At 39.5% G+C, this 24,262-nt stretch overlaps 2 protein-coding genes across 23 annotated transcripts in view; one reads left to right on the forward strand and one right to left on the reverse strand.

Moving 5' to 3' along the window:
- The window catches only part of brd8a (bromodomain containing 8a), a 68,920-nt gene extending 53,247 nt beyond the window's left edge, over window positions 1-15,673 (reverse strand). For 3 of the 12 annotated variants that reach the window (XR_011347150.1, XM_069905380.1, XM_069905379.1), the window contains exons 1-10: window positions 14,797-15,011; window positions 13,454-13,550; window positions 12,112-12,181; window positions 11,569-11,618; window positions 11,352-11,474; window positions 9,338-9,418; window positions 9,114-9,178; window positions 6,861-6,994; window positions 3,857-4,081; window positions 3,299-3,443 (exon numbers count right to left, since the gene is read on the reverse strand). Coding sequence is in view for 11 of the 12 variants with exons in the window: in XM_069905380.1 (XP_069761481.1) it covers window positions 3,299-3,443; window positions 3,857-4,081; window positions 6,861-6,994; window positions 9,114-9,178; window positions 9,338-9,418; window positions 11,352-11,474; window positions 11,569-11,618; window positions 12,112-12,181; window positions 13,454-13,550; window positions 14,797-14,893 (1,087 nt within the window). In the remaining variant the exon portion in view is untranslated. Of the gene's footprint in view, window positions 1-3,298; window positions 3,444-3,856; window positions 4,082-6,860; window positions 6,995-9,113; window positions 9,179-9,337; window positions 9,419-11,351; window positions 11,475-11,568; window positions 11,619-12,111; window positions 12,182-13,453; window positions 13,551-14,497; window positions 14,650-14,796; window positions 15,012-15,091 lie in introns of those variants that run through there. The other 9 variants (XM_069905381.1, XM_069905382.1, XM_069905384.1 and 6 more) reach the window with 9 other exon arrangements.
- The window catches only part of cfap70 (cilia and flagella associated protein 70), a 53,513-nt gene continuing 44,904 nt past the window's right edge, over window positions 15,654-24,262 (forward strand). For 3 of the 11 annotated variants that reach the window (XR_011347151.1, XM_069905391.1, XM_069905399.1), the window contains exons 1-5: window positions 17,408-17,770; window positions 19,527-19,637; window positions 21,314-21,497; window positions 22,265-22,363; window positions 22,465-22,547. Coding sequence is in view for 10 of the 11 variants with exons in the window: in XM_069905391.1 (XP_069761492.1) it covers window positions 19,560-19,637; window positions 21,314-21,497; window positions 22,265-22,363; window positions 22,465-22,547 (444 nt within the window). In the remaining variant the exon portion in view is untranslated. Of the gene's footprint in view, window positions 15,760-16,246; window positions 16,265-17,403; window positions 17,771-18,222; window positions 18,417-19,526; window positions 19,638-21,313; window positions 21,498-22,264; window positions 22,364-22,464; window positions 22,548-24,262 lie in introns of those variants that run through there. The other 8 variants (XM_069905394.1, XM_069905392.1, XM_069905397.1 and 5 more) reach the window with 8 other exon arrangements.

A 24,262-nucleotide genomic window follows, 5' to 3' on the forward strand; every position in this document is an offset into this window, starting at 1 on the left:
TACAAGATGTGGTATATATCAGTAGCAGCACTCTGGAATGGTCCATTGGCAAGGAAACAGAGTAATGACAGCCTTGAATTCCAACTGTGAGGGAAATCTTAGTATAAAAGCGAGTCTGTGTGAAGTCACATATCTCAAAGGGATCATATATTGTTGAAATGTGGTCTGCATAAAATTCTGGAAGAAGGTCCTCACAGAAGTATAAACACAGGTGGAGGACCTGTATGTGGTCTTGTTTCTCATGTGTTCCCTATGGTTACCCGTATGTCTCTGAAGCTTGAATTCCATCTTGATATCATCCATTAAGAATGATATGTTGAGACAAGTAGAATATTTTCTTTTGCAGAAATGTTACTGAAAGTGCAAGGAAGGCCCAGGATGAGCTGTATGAGACCAAGTCTGGTCTTTGATTTTCAGATCCGACGTTTAAAAATTATGCTGAAATATGAAAATTGGGCACAGCACTATTGATAAAATCACAGCGTGAATTTTCACACCAGAATTTTATTTCTACCGTTAGAACATCCTGACAAAAAAGCCTGGGGTTGAATATCCCAAGTGATGCTAAAAACTCAAGAAACAAATTTCTAGGCTTTACACTACTAACCCATTCATGCTATTTGTGAAAACATGAAAAAAATTCTGGCACCTTCCAATTTTATGTGATTCTTGCTGTGATATCCACCATTTGAAATTCAGGAAATATTTTAAAAATCAGGAGTGCTGATTTTGCTGTGACAGGAAAGTTTAGGATTTTATTGCTGGAGTAAATATATAGTAACCAGACTGATTTGGACAAAAAAGGACAAAGTACAGTTGAATATGTTTGCAACTGTAATATGTTTGAAAGCTGAATGTCACCTGCATGTTTAGTATCTACATTTAAATGCTAATTAATCTGAATTAATGTATGGCACAGAACATCAAATGATCTACAGCAATGATAAAGATGAGCACAGAGGCAAATATCAAGAAAAATGGACAAAAATGGACACACCTTGATTCAGAGACTGTTGCTTATGTAAGCAAGAAATTTCAATAATACAGTACTTAATCATAAAGAAAGATGGAATGAAAAGGTGGTGAAGAGGAGAAATAGAGATGCAGAAGAAGAGAAAATCATAACATTACTAACAATTTTAAAAATTACCTTAAATTATAATCAATGTTTCTTATTCCTCAATCTGACAACATCCAGTATTATCCCTTTTCTCTAAATTTATTCAAGGTATCTAAAAATTAGTGAGCACTGGAAAGCAATTACTGTTAATATTATGTTACATAAAAAGGGCTCCCTATCAATATAAATCAGCTTCAATCTCACCTATAGCTACAGTTATAGTGCCCTCCATAATGTTTGACACAAACACTTTTTTTCTTTTATTTTTCCCTGTGCTCCAGTTTTAAATTTGTAATTAAACAATTCACGTGATTAAAGTGCACATTCCAGATTTTATTTAAGGTTATTTGTATACATTTTGGTTTGAGCATGCAGAACTTACAGCACATAGTCCTCTCACTTCAGGGAACCATAATATTTGGGACAGAGCAATGGTATGTATATTAGTCATGTTTAGTACAGGTACACAATCCTTTATCTGGACATCTAAAATCTGGAAAGCTCCAAAATCCAGCAAGTGGGGAGAGAGGCGGTAGCGAGAGTCGGGCAGGCGAGGGAGGTGGGGGGGACATGGCAGGGCGACTGGAGGGGGGTGGGGGTGGATACGGCAGCACAATTCGGGTGGCCTTAAATCTAGCTTTCCAAAATATCCAAAATTCAGAACACACTGTCCCCTAAGGGTTCCGGAAAGGATCGTGTACCTGTAGCTTGTTGAATATCCTTTGCATGCAATGACTGCTTGAAGTCTATGATTCATAGACATCACCAGGTGCTGAGCATCTTCTCTGGTGATGCTCTGCCAGGCTTGTATTGCAGCCAGTTTCAGCTCCTGCTTGGTTTGGGGGATACATATCAGTTTTCATATCAGCATATGGAAGGCATGCTCAATTGGATTTAGAGTGGGTGACTGACTTGGCTATTCAAAAAATAAATTTTCAGTGTTTAGCTTTGAAAAACTCCTTTGTTACTTTAGCAGTATGTCCTGCTGTTGAATGAAGCACTGTCGAATGAGTTTAGAGGCATTTTCTCGAACTTGAGCAGGTAAGGAGGTTTTTTCCACCTAGAATTCATTTTGCGACTGCCATCAGCAGTTTACATCATCAGTGATAATAGGTGCACCAGTACCTGTGCCAGCCATATATGCCCATGCCATAACATCCCCTCAAGCTTGTTTTACAGATGAGGTGGTATGCTTTGGACCTTGGGCAGTTCCTTTATGCCTCCACACTTTTCTCTTATAATCACAGAATTCTACAGACTCTTTCATAGCAAATTGCAATCTGGCCATGCTTGTTCTGTGGCTAATAGTTTGCATCTTTCAACGTCGCCTCTGTATTTCTGTTAATGAAGTCTTCTGCGGACAGTAGTCATTGACACATCCACTCATGAAGAGATTTTCTGATCTGTCAAGACAGGTGTTTGGAGATTTTTCTTTGTTATGATGAGAATTCTTCAGTCATTGGTAGTGGAGATCTTCCTTGGCTTCCAAGTTGAGATTACTGAGCTCACCAGTACAATCTTTATTCTTAATGATGTTCCAAACAGTTGATTTTGGCAATTCTAAAGTTTGGGTTGTATCTCTTACTGTTTTATTTTTATTTATCAGCTTCAATGGCTTCTATGACTTTCACTGGCACAATTCTGGTCCTCATATTGAAAAATGGCAACCAGACTCCAAAGGTGATCAAAAATTTAGAAACAAGCTGAGCCCTCTTACACCTGCACCAAAGAAGCAATTAAACCTATTTGAGTAATCAAAAACATCTGTGAAGCCAACTATCCCATACATTATGGTACCTGAAATGGGGGAACGATGTAGAAAGAGTGCTATATGGTCAAACCTAAATGTATACAAATAACTTTAAATAAAATCTGGAATGTGCACTTTAATCACAAGTGAATTGTTTGATTACAGATTTGAAACTGTGGAGCACAGGGGGCAAATAAAGGGGAAAAAATGCATCTTTGTCCTAAACATTATGGAGTGCATTGTTTTTCCAACAAGTATCAATTGTTCAGACAATATCATATTTTTAAAGTACAAACATTAGGATTAAGCCACAAGTTCACTGATGTAAAAACATATGAAACAAATGATTCCAGAGCTGAAGTAACAAATCTGCCACGGTTCTAATGTGAAATAGCATTGAAATGGAGAGAAATAACGGTAAGCATTACCTGTAGGTGTTGGAGATACTGGTACGCTGGTACAAGATGGTTGCAGCTCTGGTACATGCAGGGTTGACACACCTGTTCCCATTTCAACATGAACATTGGGACTAGTAACAAGTGCAGAATTCACTTGGAGATCAACATCACTGGCCTGAAACATCAAGAGGTGCAAAAGACAGATAATGTCTGCTATTATTAAATAAAAGGCATCAATCTCAATGAAAAATAAACAATTTTGTAAGGCAGACTGTGAAAATACACGATTTCTATATTTGAGTGTAAGCCATAATCAATATACAAAATAATATTTGTGCTCTGGTAATAAAAAAGACCGAAAATGCATGACCCACAGGATGTTCATCAAATATGTTTTAACAGGGAGTAACTATGTCATACAATCACCCTGAACTTTGAAATAATGTACCTCCTTACCTTTCAATCAACATGTTTTTATACCCATTACTATATATTTTATTCAATCCTCTTTCAGTCTGTGTTTTCCTATACTATGGGCCTTTGCCTTTCAGTTAGGTTCCTTTAAATAAAAGCCTGCTGGTTACTTACAAGCCTAGGACTGGTAGGCAGGAGACTCCCTTTTTTCAGGAGCTCAGATAGCAGTGGAGAGGGTGGAGGCGTGGCCTTCTGCCCCAAAAACTTTTTCTGGGGCGAATCCTCCAAAACAGGAGTCAAAGGAGTTTCAAGATTAGTGGAGGTAACAGCAGGCCCAGGAGTCTCAGGGGCTGAGATCACTGGAATAGTCGGAGCACTTCCAATGTTCATCGACACCAACTGTACAAGGGAAAAGACAAACTCTTACATACCCTTTTAAGTAAGCACATGCTTACACATAAATCTTTAAGACAGGACCAGTACACTACAGCTTTAATTGTCATCAAAGGGAAATTTAGATTGGAAGCTCACAAAATGCAAAGGTTTCCTGGTTAATAGCAAATTACCTACCTAGATTTTTCTAGTTATTATATTGAATTTTTGAAATAAAAGTCAAAAATCTTGCAAGCATTCAGAGGTCAGGCATCATTTATAGAAAGGAATATTTCAGTTCAAAGTCCCTTCATCTGGCATGAGTGTTCCTGCTGAGAATTTCAGCATTTTTTGTTTTAACAATTATGCTTTTTTCAGTTTCCAATACAAAAAGCAATTTTATAATGATACGAGCTCTCAGATCCCAAAACTATATATCACCTTGTAAATGCACGAGCCTATGCAGACCCAACAGATAAATCACCACCTTTCATTTGTTTATCACCTTTAACATAGTAAAATAGCCAAAGGTACTTTGCAGTTAAATAAAAGGAATAAAAAGCCATAGGCCATGTCAGGAAGCTCAATCAAAATGTGGAAAGGTATATGACTGAAGGAGAGAATTCCAGAGCTTTTCAGAGCCAAGCAAAAGGCTGATCAGAAAAATACTGAGATTTGGGAGGGAATATCAGAGGTTAACTCTGGTGAGATTTGAAAACAATGAGAAGCTGAAAATCAGTGAATTAGAAACACCTGAAACCAAATGCACATCAGCAAGCAAAACGGGCCAATGGACAACAAGATAGAATAGGAGTTTATATATAAACTAGAAGCAGTAGGTCACCATTCAAATTTTGCCAATTAAGTTAGAAAGAAACATGCATTTTAATAGCTTAAATCAGTGGTTCTCAACCTTTTTCTTTCCACTCACATACCACTTTAAGTATTGCCTATGCCATAGATGCTCTGTGATCAGTCAGGGAGTGCTTAAGGTGGTAATGTGGGTGGAAAGTAAAAATTTGAAAACCACTGTTTTAATCATGCCTAATTGACTCATTATGAGCACAGTTTCATAACTCCAAAGGAAATGGGCCAATGACAATTTTTCTCAAGCAAAATATTTCAGTAATAATTGGGTCTAGAGCAGTGATTCTCAACCTTCCCTTCCCACTTACAATACCACCTTAAGCAATCCCCTACTAATCACAGAGCACTTATGGCATAGGAATTACATAAAGTGGTATATGAGTAGAAAGAAAGACTGAGAAACACTGGCTTAAATTTTCACAGGCTGCAAGATACATGTAAAAACTTCAAATCTGAAATAATAATGATATGGTGGCCTGAGAGCATCTATGGAGGAAGAAATGAAGTTTATGTTTCAGAATGCTAATCAGGAGTCATTAACCTGAAATGTTAATTTAGTTTTCCTCTCTACATAAATTCTGCCACCTTCGCAGAGTACTTCTAGTATTGTTACTTTATTGAACCAACCTTGCTGAGCTAGTCATTACTGAGCAGAAACATAGCTAATGCACCCCATAATGCCTGCAGTTAAGTAGTCAGATGCAATCAATCAATGCCATCTCTGTCCAGCAGTTAAAGAGCTTTAACTTGCTTTGACAGTGACAAGGCTAAGGAGTGGGAGTTAGGACCAAGTGGTTTGATGACTGAGAAAGGTATAAGTGATTCTTCAGACATTTTATAAGTCTCTATTACTAAGGAATATAAAAGTTATTCAAAGTGAAGGAAATTTAAAAAAATTAAAATATGCAGAAATTAAACTAGAGGTAAACAAACACATTATTAAACAAGAGTAAAAAAAAAGGTGATGCATCTTTTCTTTCTCTTTTTATTCTTCAATCCCCAGTGGAGTCAATGGATCTATAAGTCATGCACTAGGTCCAGATTGCCAACTGACAAGATTCAACATCTTGAAACTTTAAGTTCTCTTTCACATTTTTAGGTATGACATTGGCTGCACTCTGAGATATATTGCTCTCTCGGTGGCAAATCTAGGCTGTTTAGTAACAATAAACAAGATCTAGGACTTTATCATGGTCTATAACTTTTATTCCTACTGTTAATTCAGATGGTGGATTTATCTTGTATTTGGGTTTTCAGCTAACATGTGAAATTACGTGGTTAACCTGTTTATCTACAATGTTGCTATTCTCCTGACCATTCAGCCACCACCGTTCCTAAAGTCATAACAAAAACTGTCCTGCCATATATTCAGTCTCTATGTCTTCCTTCTCTAATCCATTATCTACTCAAGTGCAATCAATGCATCCCTCAAATTATCCATCTTCCAGTTTAGCCAGTCCCAAATCTAGCCTTTTCTCTGCAAGATCCTTAAATATTTGCATACAACCCCCAACACATACTTCATTTTCCTGACAGGAAATACCATTCAATTTTAAAATTTTGAAAATGATAAACATGGATAAAACAGAAATAGAACTATAGGTACCAGAGGACATATTTGGCCCAGAATGCATGTGCCTGTGCCAAATGCTTGTCAGAGCAAGTTACTGTGCCCCTGGGCACTCCACAAGCCCTATATATTTTCCTCCTTTCCATATTTATCCAATAAATGTTTTTATCACATAATTATGTGAATAATCAAACAGCCAAATCACTTTAATTTTAACAAAAGGTCTCTGTCAAAGAATCAACAGGCTTTAACTCCCTGCACCTTCCTCCATCCCCAGTTTTATAGCTCACACAATTTTTCTTAATACATTAGAAGCTACAGTAAACTAAAAAAAAGCGTTACAAAAGGGGAAGGTGGTCCCATACATACACTAGCATGGCTGTCCTCTGTGGGTTGTGGTCCATCTGTCACAGAGTAGTCGATTCCAGGAGAACTTGATTCCATTGGAGACCGGATGGTCAAATTAGTCAGTCTCTTGGGGGCATTTTTTGCTGCCTGACGGGCTGCAACAATCAAAGCAAAATTTTGATGATTTTTTAAAATTAGCAGATTCAACAGAAAACATTGGTTAAAAAGAAAATAAAGTAATAGTTATATTATTGTTTGTCCACCTCAAAGTTGCTTCATACTTCTAACATCACACTTAAATAAACTGAAGATATTATCTATCGTCTACCCACATGATGTTCTACATCTTAACATTTCAGCTCCCAAGGCACAGAATAGAACAAATGGCCAATGAATGAAATTACCACACACGCAAAAAAAATTCTAAACTTTAAGTATCAATTCAAAAAGAATGTGAAATAATTATTAAACCTCAAATTATTTAGAACCCACTAAGTTTCAGTTGTTAATTGCACCAAATGCTGAACTGTGCCAGTGACAAGATGTTAGTCATTATCCCTGGGCTGTGGCAACTCTCCCAAAGCAAATTTACTCTAACATCCACAAAACATTCACATTTATAGTTGCACAACTCGTGTCTATCATACAAATTGTACATCAGACATGGTGACCCTCAGAATTGAAAAAAACTGTTAAGATTTAAACCTACTTGACAAAATCATCCTATCATAATGGCATTCTGATTTGGTTTTCTTATTTCAAAGAGGCACATCTATCACCAATTAGAAAATTGCTCACCAGAACATAAGAGCTTCCATTAAATTTTTTTTTTTCCTGAATTGACTTTTCCACATCACTATATTTCATCTGAAATTTAGTTTCAGAGTTATACAGTAGAGAAGTAGGCTGCCCAGCCAACTATCAAGTAACAATATATACTAATGCCATTTGCCAGCATCTGGTTTGTCGCTATCTCAGCACTAGTAGTTCAAATTTTTATCTAAATAAATGCTGAGAGAGAACCTTGCTCCACCATCCACTCAGCTAATGCATTGCAGATTCCAAACACCCTCCAGGTGATACAAGTTCTTGCTTAGATCCTCTCTAAATTGCTTACCCTTTACTCTTAAACCTAGGTCCTTGAGCTTTAAATACCTCTGTTACAGGGAAAGGTTTGCTGCTATCTAATTGATAACCCTCCTAATTTTGTATTCCTCCATAAGGTCCCCCCTCAACCTTCTCTGCTCCATGGAAAAAAAAACTGATTGATTCAGTTTGTCCTCTTAATGTGGCCAGGCAACATCCTAGTAAATCTCCCTCGCATTCTCTCCAATGCAATCATGTCCATCCCTCAGAGTGTGACCAGAATGGTCAAATTTCATGTTGTTATGAAATTTTACAAAAATATCCTATAATCTAACCCATGGTTTAATGAAGACATTTACCTCCAATTTTTCTTAACAACTGGTGTATATGTATGCTAAAAATGCAGTAGCTTGATCTCCTCTTAACTTTTTTAATTTTGATGAGGACACCTCAAGTATCTCTATCCTATCATCATAATTAACTAAAGCCATACACATCAAATGTTAAATGAAAACATCAATAAAGGCAATAGATGAAATTTCCACTAACATTTATATGCTATTGTAGCGGTACACTGTGGGGAGTGGGCAGAACCAGCACTAACAGCTCCAAACTCTTGATAGCGAGACACAACAGGCTCCTATCTACTGGCAACTCGCCACTACAGCCATGAGGCAGAGTGACTCAGCAGCACCCGTAGGTCTACAGAGAAGCCCTGGCCTACTTAATGTGAATGTCATGAGGTTGTTTGTACTCTAGATGTCATGACGCCAGGTCACCTGCTTGTCTATATCAAGCCTGACAGCATGTCAATAAATGCTTTTGCTCTTCTCTGGCTGAAACCTGAGGTGTGGTCTTGTTGTTCATCCTATTTCAACATGATGCCATATTTCCATAACTTTCATCTGCCACACTATATTATAAAATGTAAATATGTATACCTATTGTTATTTTGGTTATATAAATTATTTGGAAATATTGAAATCTGGGGTAGAAAATCTTGAAATGTGGTTTGTAATTTTGTATCTTGAGCAGATTGCATAAATTAATGAGTTTATGGCTATTGGAACTTAAAATGGAAAAAGTCTGTTTTAAACATGCATGGGATATTTAATATTTCTCTCATTTAGATATATCATCGTTGCACAATTGATAGCACAGAAATGAAAATTCATCAATGGTTCATACCCTGATAAGCACTTTCTGTTGCACGCCTTCTCATTTCAGCCTCCTCCTCCTCATGCCTCTTCTTTCTAACAAAAACAGACAAAAAAGATCAAGATGCAAACTTAATAAACAACTTTATTTCACATAGAAAATTTTCATCAATAAAATACTTAAAGATCTGACAAGTATTACTGCTGGATCATAAAATGATCATTGTCTTATTGATTCACATTTTTCATACTTACGCTGAAATATCATTCCAAGTTTCCTGAAGTTTACTATCTACATGGCCGGCCTGGATCAACTCTGCTTCTCTCTTCATCTTTCTATGGAATGCAAATTTAAACATGTATTACTGTTCTGTTCAAAGTTCACACAGCTACAGCCAAAGTTTCAAGCCTACTGTTTCTGCCCATAATTTGTACAAATGGACCACCAAATAACCAAAAAAAAAACTAATTGTTGCCACAACCATATGGATTAGGACAGCGGCACCAGACGCACTTCATATGCTGTTAAACCGGAAAGTCAGCAGATGCTGTGATTGTCGTGCAATACACAAAAGTGCTGGAAAAATGCTGCATGACCTTCTGAATTTCTCCAGTTCTTTGGTAAATTGCACGCTTTATACTGCATGGTATTTTCTTGTAGATTTTCATGCCATTCAAAGTTAAAAACCAATTGCTCACCAATCAATCTGGAAATTCAATTAGTATCTCAAGGTATTTAAGTAGAATTTATGTTTCTGTTCATTCAATTATTTGCTATGGAGAGAAGAAGTCTTATAATCTCTAACATAAGTATGAAAGAATCTATTTCTTCCACTTTCTGCCTTCTGTCCTAAAATAATCCATTCTGCCATGCAGATAACAAGCCAATGGTTTCTCTCCACAATTAACTGAATGAGAAAACAATTCCATTCTAAATAACCTGAGTAGTTCATTGATTACTCTTAGTCATTAACTGATAGTCTTGAGTTACCTTAAACTATTAATAGTTTAGAATCTGTTCTGATTCAGACAAAAATCTGAAGATTCAAGTACGACCTCAAAATGTAAATTTGTGGGTTCATCAGCCTGCCATTCTGGTGATGTTATGGATTCATTGTTGCATTCAGAGAGGAAAAACCCTCCAAGTATTCTGGTTAAAATTTTTATGCCACAAAAATATCTAAACATATCAATGATAGATCTTTTAATGCACAAATTGGCTGTCACAATGATAAACATACATATACATTCACACAACTACACACACACACTAGATACACATACAAATGCAAATCATACACACACATAAATAGATATATGTACAGTACAACTTGGATTATCTGAAATCGAATTCTCCAAATCCTCATTTATCCAAAAGAACTTTTAAACTTTCAGATAAACGAGGATATCAGAAACAAATAAGGAATCCTCATTTAGCCGAATTTTTTTCAGAGCCGAATTGAACTCACAGGTTGAAGAAAAATTCACCCGACATGAAATTCGAAAGATGATTGTACTCCCTCCCCCCACCCCTCCAATTCTTCTTTACCTTCCTCTATTGACTTTTCTCTCCCTCTCAAACTGCACACCACTGTCTCCCAGCCACAAGTGGTAGGAAGAATCCCTTGTCCCTGTGTCATCAAGGAAAGCAGCCTCGTGGGCAGGGGTGGGGCCTCGAGTTCCAGGCAGGAGCGGGGACCTCGGGCTCAGTGGTGTTCCCTCCCCTCCCTCCTCTGCACACCAGATGCAGACTCCGAATAATCCCCTCGGCCTACTTCCTCAGTGCGCGTGTGGTAGGCTAAGGATAAAGAGTTCGGATTCTGGCGACCAGGGAGACAGGAGCCCGCCGACTCACCAGTTTGAATGTTCCACTAGTAGCGGTGGGTTCATGTCGGGGATTGATAATGTTGGTTGGGTGGTCTCAGTGCGATGCCCATGTTGGATTTATCTCAATGATTGGTGGCGGCCAGCATGTTTTGGGTAGGAATTAAACATTATTTTAATGCTTAAAAAGCCCTCTTTTTTGTTTGTTGTTGTTTAAACATTGATACAAGTGATTTTCTGTTGCTACTGGGCTGCTTTTTAAAAAATGACCAGTTCTCCAAAAAAAACGTTTACTTGACACAGGCCAAGTCCCGACCATTTTGGATAATCGAAGTTGTACTCAAAATATTATAAAAACCCATAGAACTCATTGCTTTATAAATCAAGTTTGTTTATATATGTACATAAAACAAACAATTAAGCAGGTAATGAGTGAAGCCCTGACCTGTATTTCTCCTGAGTCTCTTTAATAAGCTTCTTTAATTCATCAATTCGCTCAGCGGTGAGCTTGCGAACAATTACATCCTCTACAGTTTCCACAACTTCTCCCTTCTCACCACGCTTCCGTCTATAAAGAAATGTAGTAATTGTAATTAAGCATCATTCTTTATCTCCAAAATTGTCTTTACAGACATTTACATATATTTGGGTGGCAAACTCACTTGGGTGTTTCTGTTGTTTCCAACAGTTCAGAATACTGTGATGCACAATGCTGCAATAAAACAGAAAAAAAAATTAAACATGTCACCAAGCAAAGGGTTACAAATAAGTAGATGTGACAATATGGGTGCAATAAATCAAGAATTAGGAAATCACTGAGCAAAATTAAAGACATGTTAAAGTGTGGATTCACTCAGCAATAGTAATACTGAGTGAATCCACACCTATGTAAAATTGCTGTTATGGAGATGGACTGTAATGAAAACTTTGAGATTAAATTTTGCCTTGAAATTAGCAGGATTCCAAGAATACCATGCCTGCTTCATTTACAAATTGAAGTACTTTATTTTCTCCAACCTGACTGATGAGAAAACCAATTACCAAGCAGAAGAGCACAAATCAATCAAAAAGGCAAAAAAAAGGTGTCTTGGAGGTTAATTTATCAAAAATCCAAAAATCACAGAAAAGACATAGAAGTAGAATTTTTTTAAAATACTTCCATAAATATTGTTTATTGAGGAATTTCTCTGTTCTTTAACCATTACCTTTTGTGAAAACCAGTCTGGAGGCCGTCCAGATTCTGCAAAAGGTTTAATTGCCCTGCTAACTGATACCCTGAAAGAGCAAACAGGCAAATTGTTATAAGATCTGCATCAATAATGTGCAATACATTTTCTAAAAAGTCAGAACTGTTGGGACTTTCAAGTTACTGCCTTTGAACCATACAATTAATTGCATTAATTGTCCCATTTGCCTGCATTTGGCCCTCATCCTTCCAAATTTCTCCTATCAATCTCTTGATCTAATGAGACTAAAAGTACATTTATCTGGTTGTTGAAAATTGGGTATGTTTCATATATTTAAAAAACAATAACACATCAAATATCCTGGAATATTGTGACATTTTTTCCTCACACTAAATATACCAGCTTAGTAGACAGCTCCCAAATCAGACTGGTCAGAATCAATCCTTGGATCTCCTTGTCTTCTCATTAAATCAGTTCTCTTCAGTTACTATGGACCTCTAGACAGCAGTCCTGACACTATGATTACAATGTAGATCCTGTTGGTGGGGGTTATCAAGTTGTTAGTATGTTTGCCGGTGCTGCAAAGTCCTTTTGTGGAATCCTTGAGATACACTACTCTGAATTTCTTGTATATGTGGTTCTGTTGCCACTGTGCTTTTGGGTCCTGGGCAAAAGAGATAATTGAACTATTTGGACAGTCATCACTGCAATAGTAATTGTTACTGTCAGGGTGTAATCTATCAATGAAAAGATACAATTATACTGATGACAGTGTCTGAAATGGGGGAGTTGCCATTAGGTCCCATGTTCATCTCTCTGACAAGATGGGGTGTTGGTGATAACAAAATTGTGTTGTGTACATGTTATCAGTTGTCATGGACGTGGAAGCTTTGGAAAGGGTGCAGAGGAGATTTACCAGGAAGTTGCCTGGATTGGGAAACAAGTCTCATGAGGAAAGGTTAGCAGAGCTGGGACTTTTCTCTTTGGAGTATAGAAGAATGAGAGGAGACTTGAGAAAGGTCTACAAGATTATGAGAGGCATAGATAGGGTGGATCAGCAAATACCAGAGGAAATGTGTACAAAATGAAGGAAAGGAAGTTTAGGGCAACATAAGGGAGGTAAGTTTTTTTATATAAATGCAGAGGGTTATAGGTGCCTGGAATCCCTTGCCATGGATGGTGGTGGAGGCTGAAACATTGGGGGCATTTAAGACTGACACATGGATGAAAGAAAAATAGAGGGTTATGGGATAGGGAGGATTTAGTACTTTTTTTAAGGAATATATGTCAGCTCAATATCGAGGGCAGAAGGGCCTGTACTGTGCTGTATTGTTCGATGGCTGCATTTAGTATCACTTACCAATTCTGATCTCCACTTCGCATCACAGAGGAGGCCAAACACAACTTTTCTCGAATTGACCATGGTTCAGTTGGGCCAGTACTCAGTAATTTGTGCTCTTTTGGAGGTAAAAATGTCCTAAATTAGCATTCATCAGAATAAATAAACAAAACATCTATAAATGTTTTCAATTTAACCATAATTATTAATTACAATCCGGTTTTTCAAGGTTCCATAAATATTACATTATGGCTTGAAATTTTAGCTTAAACGTATAAAAGCAAATTGATGTGAACACAACACAATTTGTATTTTAAAATAACGTATCAAGTAATTGGTCATCATTAATACATCAATGTTCAAGTCTTTAATCATGCTTGCCAAGATATTTAAAATGCGAGCTCAAAAATTGTGCTTTTTCTTCCTTGTTTGCTATCTGAAAAATTCTCCAAGATTGAAGATTTAGCCCAATCGACGATGTCACATTTACTGCATAAGCACATTTTAATAATGATTATACAGTAATGATCTTATTGTCATATATATCGTCCAATGTACATATCCACTGAAATTCTCTTTCTGCAGCCGAACAGAAACTACAATAATAAACATGTGATTTAAATAAAGAGATAACAAATATAAAAAATGGATAATACATATTCAGTTGCCATAGTGCAAGTTACAATAAAAAGTGGTGTTCCAATAGTGCAGTCAGGCTTTTTTTGTGATGTTATTTGCTGTTTATGATGAGTGGAGGTTCAAGGGCCGAATAGCCTTGATAGCCATTGGAAAAATATGGTTGAACCTAAAAGTGCTGGTTCTCCCCAAAGGTAGCAGCATGAAGAGTTTGTAAGCAGGGTGATTGATTGTATGAGCATAAATTGCTGATTATGTTACACTACATGGCAGTGTGATTGTGAGGGATGTAGGCTAAGTGAATTGACAAGAACTTGGCAGATGGAATATAATCAGGAAAGACGCGAGGCCATGACTTGATAGAAAAAAAAAGTGAAGTATTTTTTAAAATGGTGGGAAATCTCATTCCTTTCTGAAATACCAATTTACATTTGCAGTTTTCCACTTCTCTGGGAACTCTGCAAAATCCATATTTGTTTCTCATTTACAACTTCTGATGGGGGCTGGAGACGGTAAATATGGATATGAATAATTCAGTGTTGTCTGAAATGAAGACATTTCCTTCTTCTCAAAGGCGACGAATCTTTGGAATTCCTCCACAGCTGTGGGGTAAAATCAATCACTGAGTATATTTTAAAAAAACGAATTTCAAAACATTTAGATAATTAAGGGAGAGGAAGGTTGTACTGAGGTGACATGGTCCAGCGGGCACAGGCCTCCTCCTGTACCTTCCTGAAGTAGTGTAAGTAAATACTGCAGTGTTCGCTCCCCTCGAATTAATGCAATTACTTCCGATCTGAACGACTCGCTGCGCGAGGAAAGCATTATTGGAATTGAAAGCAATGGAAGACGGGGGCAGTCGGGAGATCAACACAACCCGTCGTAGACATTTTTCTTTTTAAAGACCCCAGTCTTTTCGCACGGCTTCAGCCCTTCTCTGAGTTTCCCCTCCGACACACATTCAATCACCAAGAAGGTTCACAGCTTAATTTCCCCTGCAACGTTTGCGCCCACACTACTCACTGCCGGTCCCAGCCGCCATCGTCCCAGCAACCGTTGACCTCTGACCTCCTCCAAGGCCAACCACGGCCTGTTCAGCGCATTTTTTTTAAATGAGCTCCGGTGTGGCTGTGGATCGAGAGTCCCTCAACTCAGAACATATAATTTACAAAGGATTTAATTTTTAAAAATAGAACTTATGGATCATCACGTGCCCATGACAATAAACATGGTTGATGACGACGAACGGTCCGGACTTGGAGGGGGGGGGGGGGGAGAGACTTGACAAGAAGTACTCGTGCTTGCGTTGCACCCTGACGGCTCCACACCGTGCTTCTTTCTCGTTGCGTGAAGCTTTGCAGACGAATTCAATCCTGTTGTTGCTTTTCGTCCATTGGTGTGGTTTTGAAATAAAATGCTTGTTCATTAAGTCCGGCACTTTATTTGGGTTTAAATAACACGTTAATAACTTTTCACCCCCCCCCAAAAAAAAGGAAAATGGAAGGTTTATAAACTCAAAATCTTGGCGCAAGTGAAAATTCTGAGACAGCTGGTGCTACGCGACGCGACGACTAAGGACCGTTGGGCGGACGATTGCGTCATGGCGCAAGATTGCGTCACGGCGCTTTCTTCTGTCGCCCTAGCAACGGCGACGCGCAGAGCTGCTTTGGACCAGAGCGACAAGAGCTGAGGTGAGAAGGGGGGGAAAGAGGAGAGGAGGGGGGGAGAGGAGAGGAGAGGAGGGGAGGGGGGGAGAGGAGGGGAGGGGGGGGAGAGGAGAGGAGAGGAGGGGGGGGGAGAGGAGAGGAGGGGGGGGAGAGGAGAGGGGGAGGGGGGGGAGAGGAGGAGAGGGGGAGAGGGGGAGGGGGGGAGGGGGGGGGAGGAGGGGGGGGGGAGGAGGTGGGGGGGGGAGGGGGGGGGAGGGGGGGGAGGGGGGGGAGGAGGGGGGGGGGGGGAGGGGGGGGGGGGAGGGGGGGGGAGGAGGGGGGGGGGGGAGGGGGGGGGAGGAGGGGGGGGGGGGAGGGGGGGGGGGAGGGGGGGGAGCTGGAATATTGATAGTGGCGGGAGGGGGTAAGTCGACCATCTGCCATGTGGATTCTCAGGAGATGAGCAGTAAAGAGGGAGAGTGGTTGCCTGGAATTCAGCCTCATGGAGTGAGCAAGGAGGAAGATGGTGCTCGTTCGTGACAAGTGCTCAGTTTGGTGTATTTGATTAAAAAGATGAATCATACTGCAGTTCTCCCAGCATTCGTGGGGAACACCAATGCTCTAAGAAAAGTCATCAACCTGAAACTCTCTTTCTCTCGGTCTCACTCTCTCCTCCCCCTCTTCCCTTCAGTATCTTTTCCTCCCCCTCTTCCCTTCAGTATCTTTTCCTCCCCCTCTTCCCTTCAGTATCTTTTCCTCCCCCTCTTCCCCTTCAGTATCTTTTCCTCCCCCTCTTCCCTTCAGTATCTTTTCCTCCCCCTCTTCCCTTCAGTATCTTTTCCTCCCCTCTTCCCTTCAGTATCTTTTCCTCCCCCTCTTCCCTTCAGTATCTTTTCCTCCCCCTCTTCCCTTCAGTATCTTTTCCTCCCCCTCTTCCCTTCAGTATCTTTTCCTCCCCCTCTTCCCTTCAGTATCTTTTCCTCCCCCTCTTCCCTTCAGTATCTTTTCCTCCCCCTCTTCCCTTCAGTATCTTTTCCTCCCCCTCTTCCCTTCAGTATCTTTTCCTCCCCCTCTTCCCTTCAGTATCTTTTCCTCCCCCTCTTCCCTTCAGTATCTTTTCCTCCCCCTCTTCCCTTCAGTATCTTTTCCTCCCCCTCTTCCCTTCAGTATCTTTTCCTCCCCCTCTTCCCTTCAGTATCTTTTCCTCCCCCTCTTCCCTTCAGTATCTTTTCCTCCCCCTCTTCCCTTCAGTATCTTTTCCTCCCCCTCTTCCCTTCAGTATCTTTTCCTCCCCCTCTTCCCTTCAGTATCTTTTCCTCCCCCTCTTCCCTTCAGTATCTTTTCCTCCCCCTCTTCCCTTCAGTATCTTTTCCTCCCCCTCTTCCCTTCAGTATCTTTTCCTCCCCCTCTTCCCTTCAGTATCTTTTCCTCCCCCTCTTCCCTTCAGTATCTTTTCCTCCCCCTCTTCCCTTCAGTATCTTTTCCTCCCCCTCTTCCCTTCAGTATCTTTTCCTCCCCCTCTTCCCTTCAGTATCTTTTCCTCCCCCTCTTCCCTTCAGTATCTTTTCCTCCCCCTCTTCCCTTCAGTATCTTTTCCTCCCCCTCTTCCCTTCAGTATCTTTTCCTCCCCCTCTTCCCTTCAGTATCTTTTCCTCCCCCTCTTCCCTTCAGTATCTTTTCCTCCTCCCCCCACTACTCCTTTTCATTTTCCACTCCTTCCTCCTCAAACCTTCGGTCCTAAAGCTCATCACCTGAGCCTCTCCCCAGCTTTTTGCATCTTTTTTATTAACCATAGATGCCAGCATATAAAATGGGACTTAATTTTAAAAAATGTCACTCAATAAACCAGGGGTAGCCTTATATGCCAAGTTTAAAATACGAACCTGAATGATGAAGTCTCAGTGCTCCCCACGCCAAGTATAAAATTCGAACCTTAACAGCAAACTCTGAAAGGCAAGGACACTGGACACAGTTTTGGTAATGAAGAATTTAATTTACAGAGCCAAGTGTGGGAAAAGGTAACAGATGCAACACACACACTTTACAGCAGCGATGGGTAAGTAATTGCGGCACTGACACATGCGTACCATTAATAACAAACATGGAAAAATTAGTGTGGTAATATAGCACACACACAAATGAACTAGTACATACAATGATCAGGGAAAAATCACTACGATGCCCCATCACCCCTTGACTTAGTGCAGACATGGCTCTATGCGACAATGGACACTAATTAAATACTTCTGTTGTTTGAGTTTGTGTGCGTCCCACAGGTTAAAATGGAGGTACAAAGCACACATTTATTTCAGGGATGGAAACAGGACATGTTAGGCAAACCTCAACACACTGGTATATTTCAGGGAAAAATCACTACAATGCCCCACCACCCCTTGACTCAGTGTTGGCACAGCTCTAAGCTGCAAGGGACACTAATTCAACACTCCCAACCCTTTTAACAGTGCACACCTTACAAACAATTTCTCTAGCATCTTTCCACATTTTTAGGCCTAGAGTGAAGCAGGATGGTCCAAAGCTGGCAAAAGAAGGAGAACAAAGAGTACATTACACCTTTATAGAGCTGGAGGGTCAAGCCCACATCATTTACTGGGGTCCAACAATTCAGTGGCAGGAGAGTGAATCTAATTACAACAGCCAATGGCCCAAGGCAAAATACAGGCAGGCTGAACAGTGCATTCCAGGTAATTTACATGTGACCAACAGTGAGGTGTGCACTAATGGGTGGGGTGGAACCAAACCTTGATTGGCAACTGCTGTGTCCTCTGACTAGATTGGGGGAAGTGCTGTCACATGACAGCCACAATCCTTCCCAATACAGCTCCCAAGGTGTATCTTACCAACAGTTTCTCCAGTGCCCTTCCATGTTTCTAAGCCTGGAGTGAAGCATGGTGGTCCCAAGCTGGCAAAGAGAGGGAAGCAAAAAACACATGGCAACTTTATAGTGCTGGAGGGTCCAGATCAGGTCATGAGCAGAGTTATGGATCGTTTCCATGACTGTTAATCCAATTACAACAGCCAATTATCCAAGGCCAAGTACTGACAGGCTGGAAAGTCCAGTCCAGTTCAGCTAATTTATATTTGAAAATGCCAAGGGTATTAATGGGTAGGGTGGGTCCAAACCTTGTGTGTCTTCCATCAGGTAGGGGGCAGTGCTGCAATGTGACAGCCACAACCCTTCCCAATACAATCACACAGTTAATTCATTGGGAATTTGGGAATATCAACATGTTGTTTTGACTAAGGGTGGTGCATATTGTGGATAAAGTGTGACAAAGAAAAAGAACTGAACTGAAAAAGAACTGAACTGAACTATTGCTTCATTGCTGTTCAGAGGAGAGATGTAGGACATATGATTAATAACATTCCTTTCCTATATATTCTCCACTGTCTATATTTAACTTATTTTGTGCATCTTTCTTGATGTAATGGGTATCAGTTTGCTCTCAGGTCTTATTTTTTTTTAAAGTGATCACTGCAAGGGTCTGCATAAGTAGCCTTGGATCACAAATGGAGTGATCAGTTTGCCTTCCACTTTCACATTTCCAAAGATGAACTTGTTCTTTCTTGAAAATGAATTGTCTTTATTTTTTTTGCATGGTGTCAGCTTGCAATATTAAATGATGAGGAAAGCATCACCTGACTGAAAGTTCAAAAATAAAATCTTGATAGAACCACTTTGAGCCAGAGTTAGAAAATCTATGATAAATATCTTCTCACTCTTAAATGGTAAGCATATTAATTGAAATATTGTGTTCATTTTTAATCTTAATGCTGTATTTATCTTTAACCAGTTTGCGCATTGGTGTAAATCAGCAAATATACACATGGAGAACCATGAGGTTGAAATCAAAGCACGCAATCCAGTGCCAGTGCAGATCACAGTGCTGAGGGGGAGGAGCTTGGTATGTATCATTTTAGTTGCTTATTCCAAGGACATACGGCATCTATAGACTGTAGCTGAATATTTGAAGGGATTCTTGTATAGTAAAACCCCTGGTATCTGAAATTTAAGCAAATGGCAAATATAACAAGGAAAATAAATTAAAAAAATTAAAATAAATAAGACTAAAATGATATGTAAGTTTAAAATTGTAAAGGTAAATGTTCTCCCATCTTTGGTGAAGATGGGAGCAAATATTCAATCAGCGGAGTCCCTTGATCATGATTTGTTCATAGTAGTGTGAAACACCATTGCCGGGGATGAAGAGCTGGTTGATGCCGCTCACCTTTGGGTGACTCTCTTAAAGTGCCTTCTTATCCCTGCTTAGTAAGAGTAACCCTGGTCAGATGCTTTATCTGTAAACTTGGGGGTGGGGTGGTGTTAATTAATGTTATTGTTCATCTTTCGGTTGGTTCTGTGAAGGGGGAGGAACCTGCAAATGTGGCGACAGTTAAATGTTTTCAAAGAATGTGACTGAAAATAAAGTAAAATGCTTTAAAGTTTATATATTCATGCAAGTGAAATTTGTTCAGTATAGTATAGTATTTTTGTCTTTTGTGAACTATTTATTATTGATACAGGCATATTAGTTCGGCATTGTAAGAGTAAGTCTCAAGTAACCAGAAAATACACTTATCCAACATCTACCAATCCCCATTGGTGCTGGATACCAGGGGTTTTACTGTATTTACAATTCTTTAAGCAGAGTGAGGGTGCCTTTGGGAGCTCACTCCCTATACAGATAGACCCCGACTTGTGATTCTCCGACTTAGAATATTTCAAAGTTATGATGATCAGAATCTGCTTTGAATAAAAAGGTAAGTCAATGTCTACCTGTATCAATGTGGTTGCTTCCGTTCAATCAGCGCAATGCAGATCGCTTCCCACTGCCACCACCACCACCCCCCCCCCCCACCAAAACACCTTAATTCATTGGTGCTCCTCTTGTAGTGACATCAAGGAATCATGCTTTGACGGACCCAATGCCCTTTTTAAAAATGTGATTTGGAACACATGCGCAGGTTGCCATGCTGAGGAGGGAGAGAGAGCCACGGCAATTTGCGCATGCATTCCAAATCACAACATAGGTTTCAAGGTGATGCACTGCCCCTAGCTACCCAGCGCCACTTCGGCCTCCCGGCAGGAACAAGGCAGGATATTGCTTGTATAGGTAGACCCCCGACATGATAAAGATGGTGCTCCCATTAAAATATCAGCAAAGGGTTTGTTAGAGAAGTATATTGATAATTTTATGATTGTCAAATTGTCTTATATGGGTAGCACCTAACATTGTTAGGGCTCTTGTTTATGTCAGAAGATACTCAATTCTATTTTTTTGTACCATGACATAAACAAACCATTTGGTGTCTGTAAATAATTTATTTTGTGAACTGGTGGTATTAAATGTGATGGTATGATACAAGCTCACATGTAACAATGTTAGAGAGTGAAGTAATGTATTGAAACCAACTTCTATTATTAATTTTAATTTCATTGATCAGTTCTGACTTGATTCCACAGTTATGCTGTAGCTAAATGTTTAAAGAGAGTCAATACAATAAATACTCAATTAAAAATGTGAATGGATCTCTATGATTTCTTCATCCCATCTCTCGTCTATTCTGGTTTTTTTTTCAGAAAGGAGGTAAAATAGACAATCCAATAGCCTATGTCCGTGCTGAGTATAATAACGTTCATCTTGGAGACTCAGGGAAACTGCAGGTGACTGAAGGCGAAATAGAGTACAACTTCACAACTAGTTTTGATTGCTCATTTGATGGAATTCAAGGATTGGATAACTTGGTGCATAAACCAGTAATTTGTGAGTATCAGTTTCATTTGCCATGAAATTACAAGCACCCATGCTGCTAGAAAACCATGGGTTATGATGGAACTGAACTATTGCTTCATTGCTGTTCAGAGGAGAGATGTAGGACATATGATTAATAATATTTAAAGTTAAAAGTAATTTTCAAAGTCTAAAATCTTGTGCATTAGAAGTAGGTAAAATCAATTGTTCCTCTCTGAGTTGGCTCCACTTCACTCCTAACCCCTCCTCCCCCATGTCCACCTCATTCAATAAGATCATGACTAATCTTTGAGCATTATTTTCCTGCCCTATTCCCAGAATTATTGTTTTTTTATTATCTACAAATCAATCAATTTCTGTATCTCCACAGCCCTCGAGCATAGAACATTTTGAAGATTAACTGATTTTGGAGTGAAGAGATTTTTTCCTCATTTCATTATCTTAGTTTTAGATCATAACTACTGGTTCTCGACACCTGAACAATGACGAGCATTGTTCCGCCATCTCATCTTTTCATCCCTCTGATAATTGTGCATGTTTTAATGAGTTCACCTCTCATTCTTCTAAACTGCAGAGAACAGATGCATAGTCTACGCAGAATTTCATCATATGACAGATCCTCCATCCTGAGAACTAATCTGTTCTTTGTAGAATATGTGAATTTTCAAAAGCAGAGAAGCTGGGAGAACGATAGGTAGAACAAAGGAAATGTCGCTTAAATGGTGAGACTGAATGAGTAAATGTAGTAGTTTCGATCAAATTTTTTTTTGTAACTGTAGTGACAGTTATTGAAGTTTTACCTAAAGAAAAGAAAAAAAAAGATGAGAAGACTGTTATACTGGGTCAAGCTACAGTGGATCTACTGCCTCTAGTTCAAGGTGGGTGGCAGCAGGAGTAATGTAAATGACACGATTAATTTGTTCAGTAAAGCTGATTATATGTGCCATCCAAGAACTGATGTTAAATTTCTCATCCTCAGGAGAATGTATGTTTACAAGAACTATTACAATACACCCTTTCTTCGGAGCATATTTGGAACAAGCCATATCAGATGAAATAAAGGTAATCAATAAAAAAAGACTTCAAGATGGCTGGATTTGTGGTTAACTCGGACAATTGAGTGGTTTGCTAGGTCACTTCACAGTCAACCATGTTGTTATCAGTCTGGAGCCACATATAGACTATAGTGGAGGATGGCATGTTTCTTTATCAATTGTACAAATACACTTTTTCCCTCGTTAATGAGGACAAAAGCTGAAAGACAGGAACACTAGGGTGGTGATCTCGGGATTACTATCTGTTCCAAATGTTCAAAAGGATAAGGAAAATGAACGTGTGGCTGAGGTGCTGGTGTACAAGGCAAGGATTTGGCTTCTTGGATCATTGGGATCTCTTTTGGGGAAGGCATGATCTTGACAAGAGGGACGGGTTGCACCTAAATCCAAAAGGTGTCAACATTTTGGCAAGTATGTTTGGTACAGCAGTGGGGCAAGGTTTAAACTAATTTGGCAGGGGTGTGGGAACCAGAGTGATAGGGAAAAGGGTAGGGAAGATAAAGAAATGGTCAGGAAAAGTAAAATAGGAAAAGTAATGTTGGGAGGAGAAAGTAAAAAATCAGATGGTGCAGTGAGTTTTCAGGTCAACGATAGTGTTAAGAAAATTACAAAGAAAAATAGCGGGCAGAAAAATGAAAAGAAAAGATTACAGAAGTCACTAGATATTGAAAGGACAAAGAGCATAAGGGCACTTTATCTGAATGCCCGCAGTAGTAGAAATAAGGTTAGTGAACTTGAGGCGCAAATCGATACCCAAGCCTATGATTTGGTAGCCATCACGGAAACATGGCTACAAGGTGACCCTAAATGGGAATTAAACTTTCAAGGGTATCCGGTGGTGCAAAGAGATAGACAGGATGGTAAGGGAGGTGGAGTTGCACTCTTAATCAAAGATGAGCTCCAGGCAGTAGTGAGGGATGATATAAGATCTAAAGAGCATAATGTTGAGTCCATTTGGGTAGAGATAAAGAATAACAAAGGGAAAAAATTATTGGTGGGTGTTATCTATCGCCCACCAAATAACACAGGAAATAAATAGAGAGATAAGTGAGGCATGTAATAATGATACGGCAGTCGTCATGGGGGACTTTAACTTCCACATAGATTGGGAAAATCAAGTTGGTCGTGGGAGTCTGGAAGAGGTCTTCATAGAATGCATCCGCGATAGCTTTCTTGAGCAGCATGTTAAGGAACCAACAAGAGAAAATGCTCTCCTGGATCTAGTGTTGTGCAATGAGATAGGTAGAGTACATGATGTAATAGTCAGAGACCATCTGGGAAATAGCGATCATAGTATGATTGAATTTCTCATTCAAATGGAAGGGGAAATAGTTAGATCTAAAACTAATATATTATTCTTCAACAGGGGTGACTACCATAGGATGAGGGAGGAACTGGGCAGAGTGGACTGAGAGTACAGGCTAATTGATGAAACAGTTGAGGAACAGTGGAAGATTTTCAAAGAAATATTTTGTAATGCTCAACAAAAATATATTCCGGACAGGAAACAGGGCAGCAAGGGAGGGAAAAATCAACCGTGGTTAACAAAGGAAATAAAGGAGAGTATAAAATTGAAGGCGCAGGTGTACAAAGCTGCAAAGAACAGTGGGAAACTGGAAGATTGGGATAACTTTAAGAGACAACAAGGGGTTACAAAGCGGGTAATAAGAAATGGGAAAAAGGATTATGAAAGTAAATTGGCACAAAATATAAAAACAGAAA

Source organism: Narcine bancroftii, chromosome 12 (assembly GCF_036971445.1).
Source record: "Narcine bancroftii isolate sNarBan1 chromosome 12, sNarBan1.hap1, whole genome shotgun sequence".
NCBI lineage: Eukaryota > Metazoa > Chordata > Chondrichthyes > Torpediniformes > Narcinidae > Narcine > Narcine bancroftii.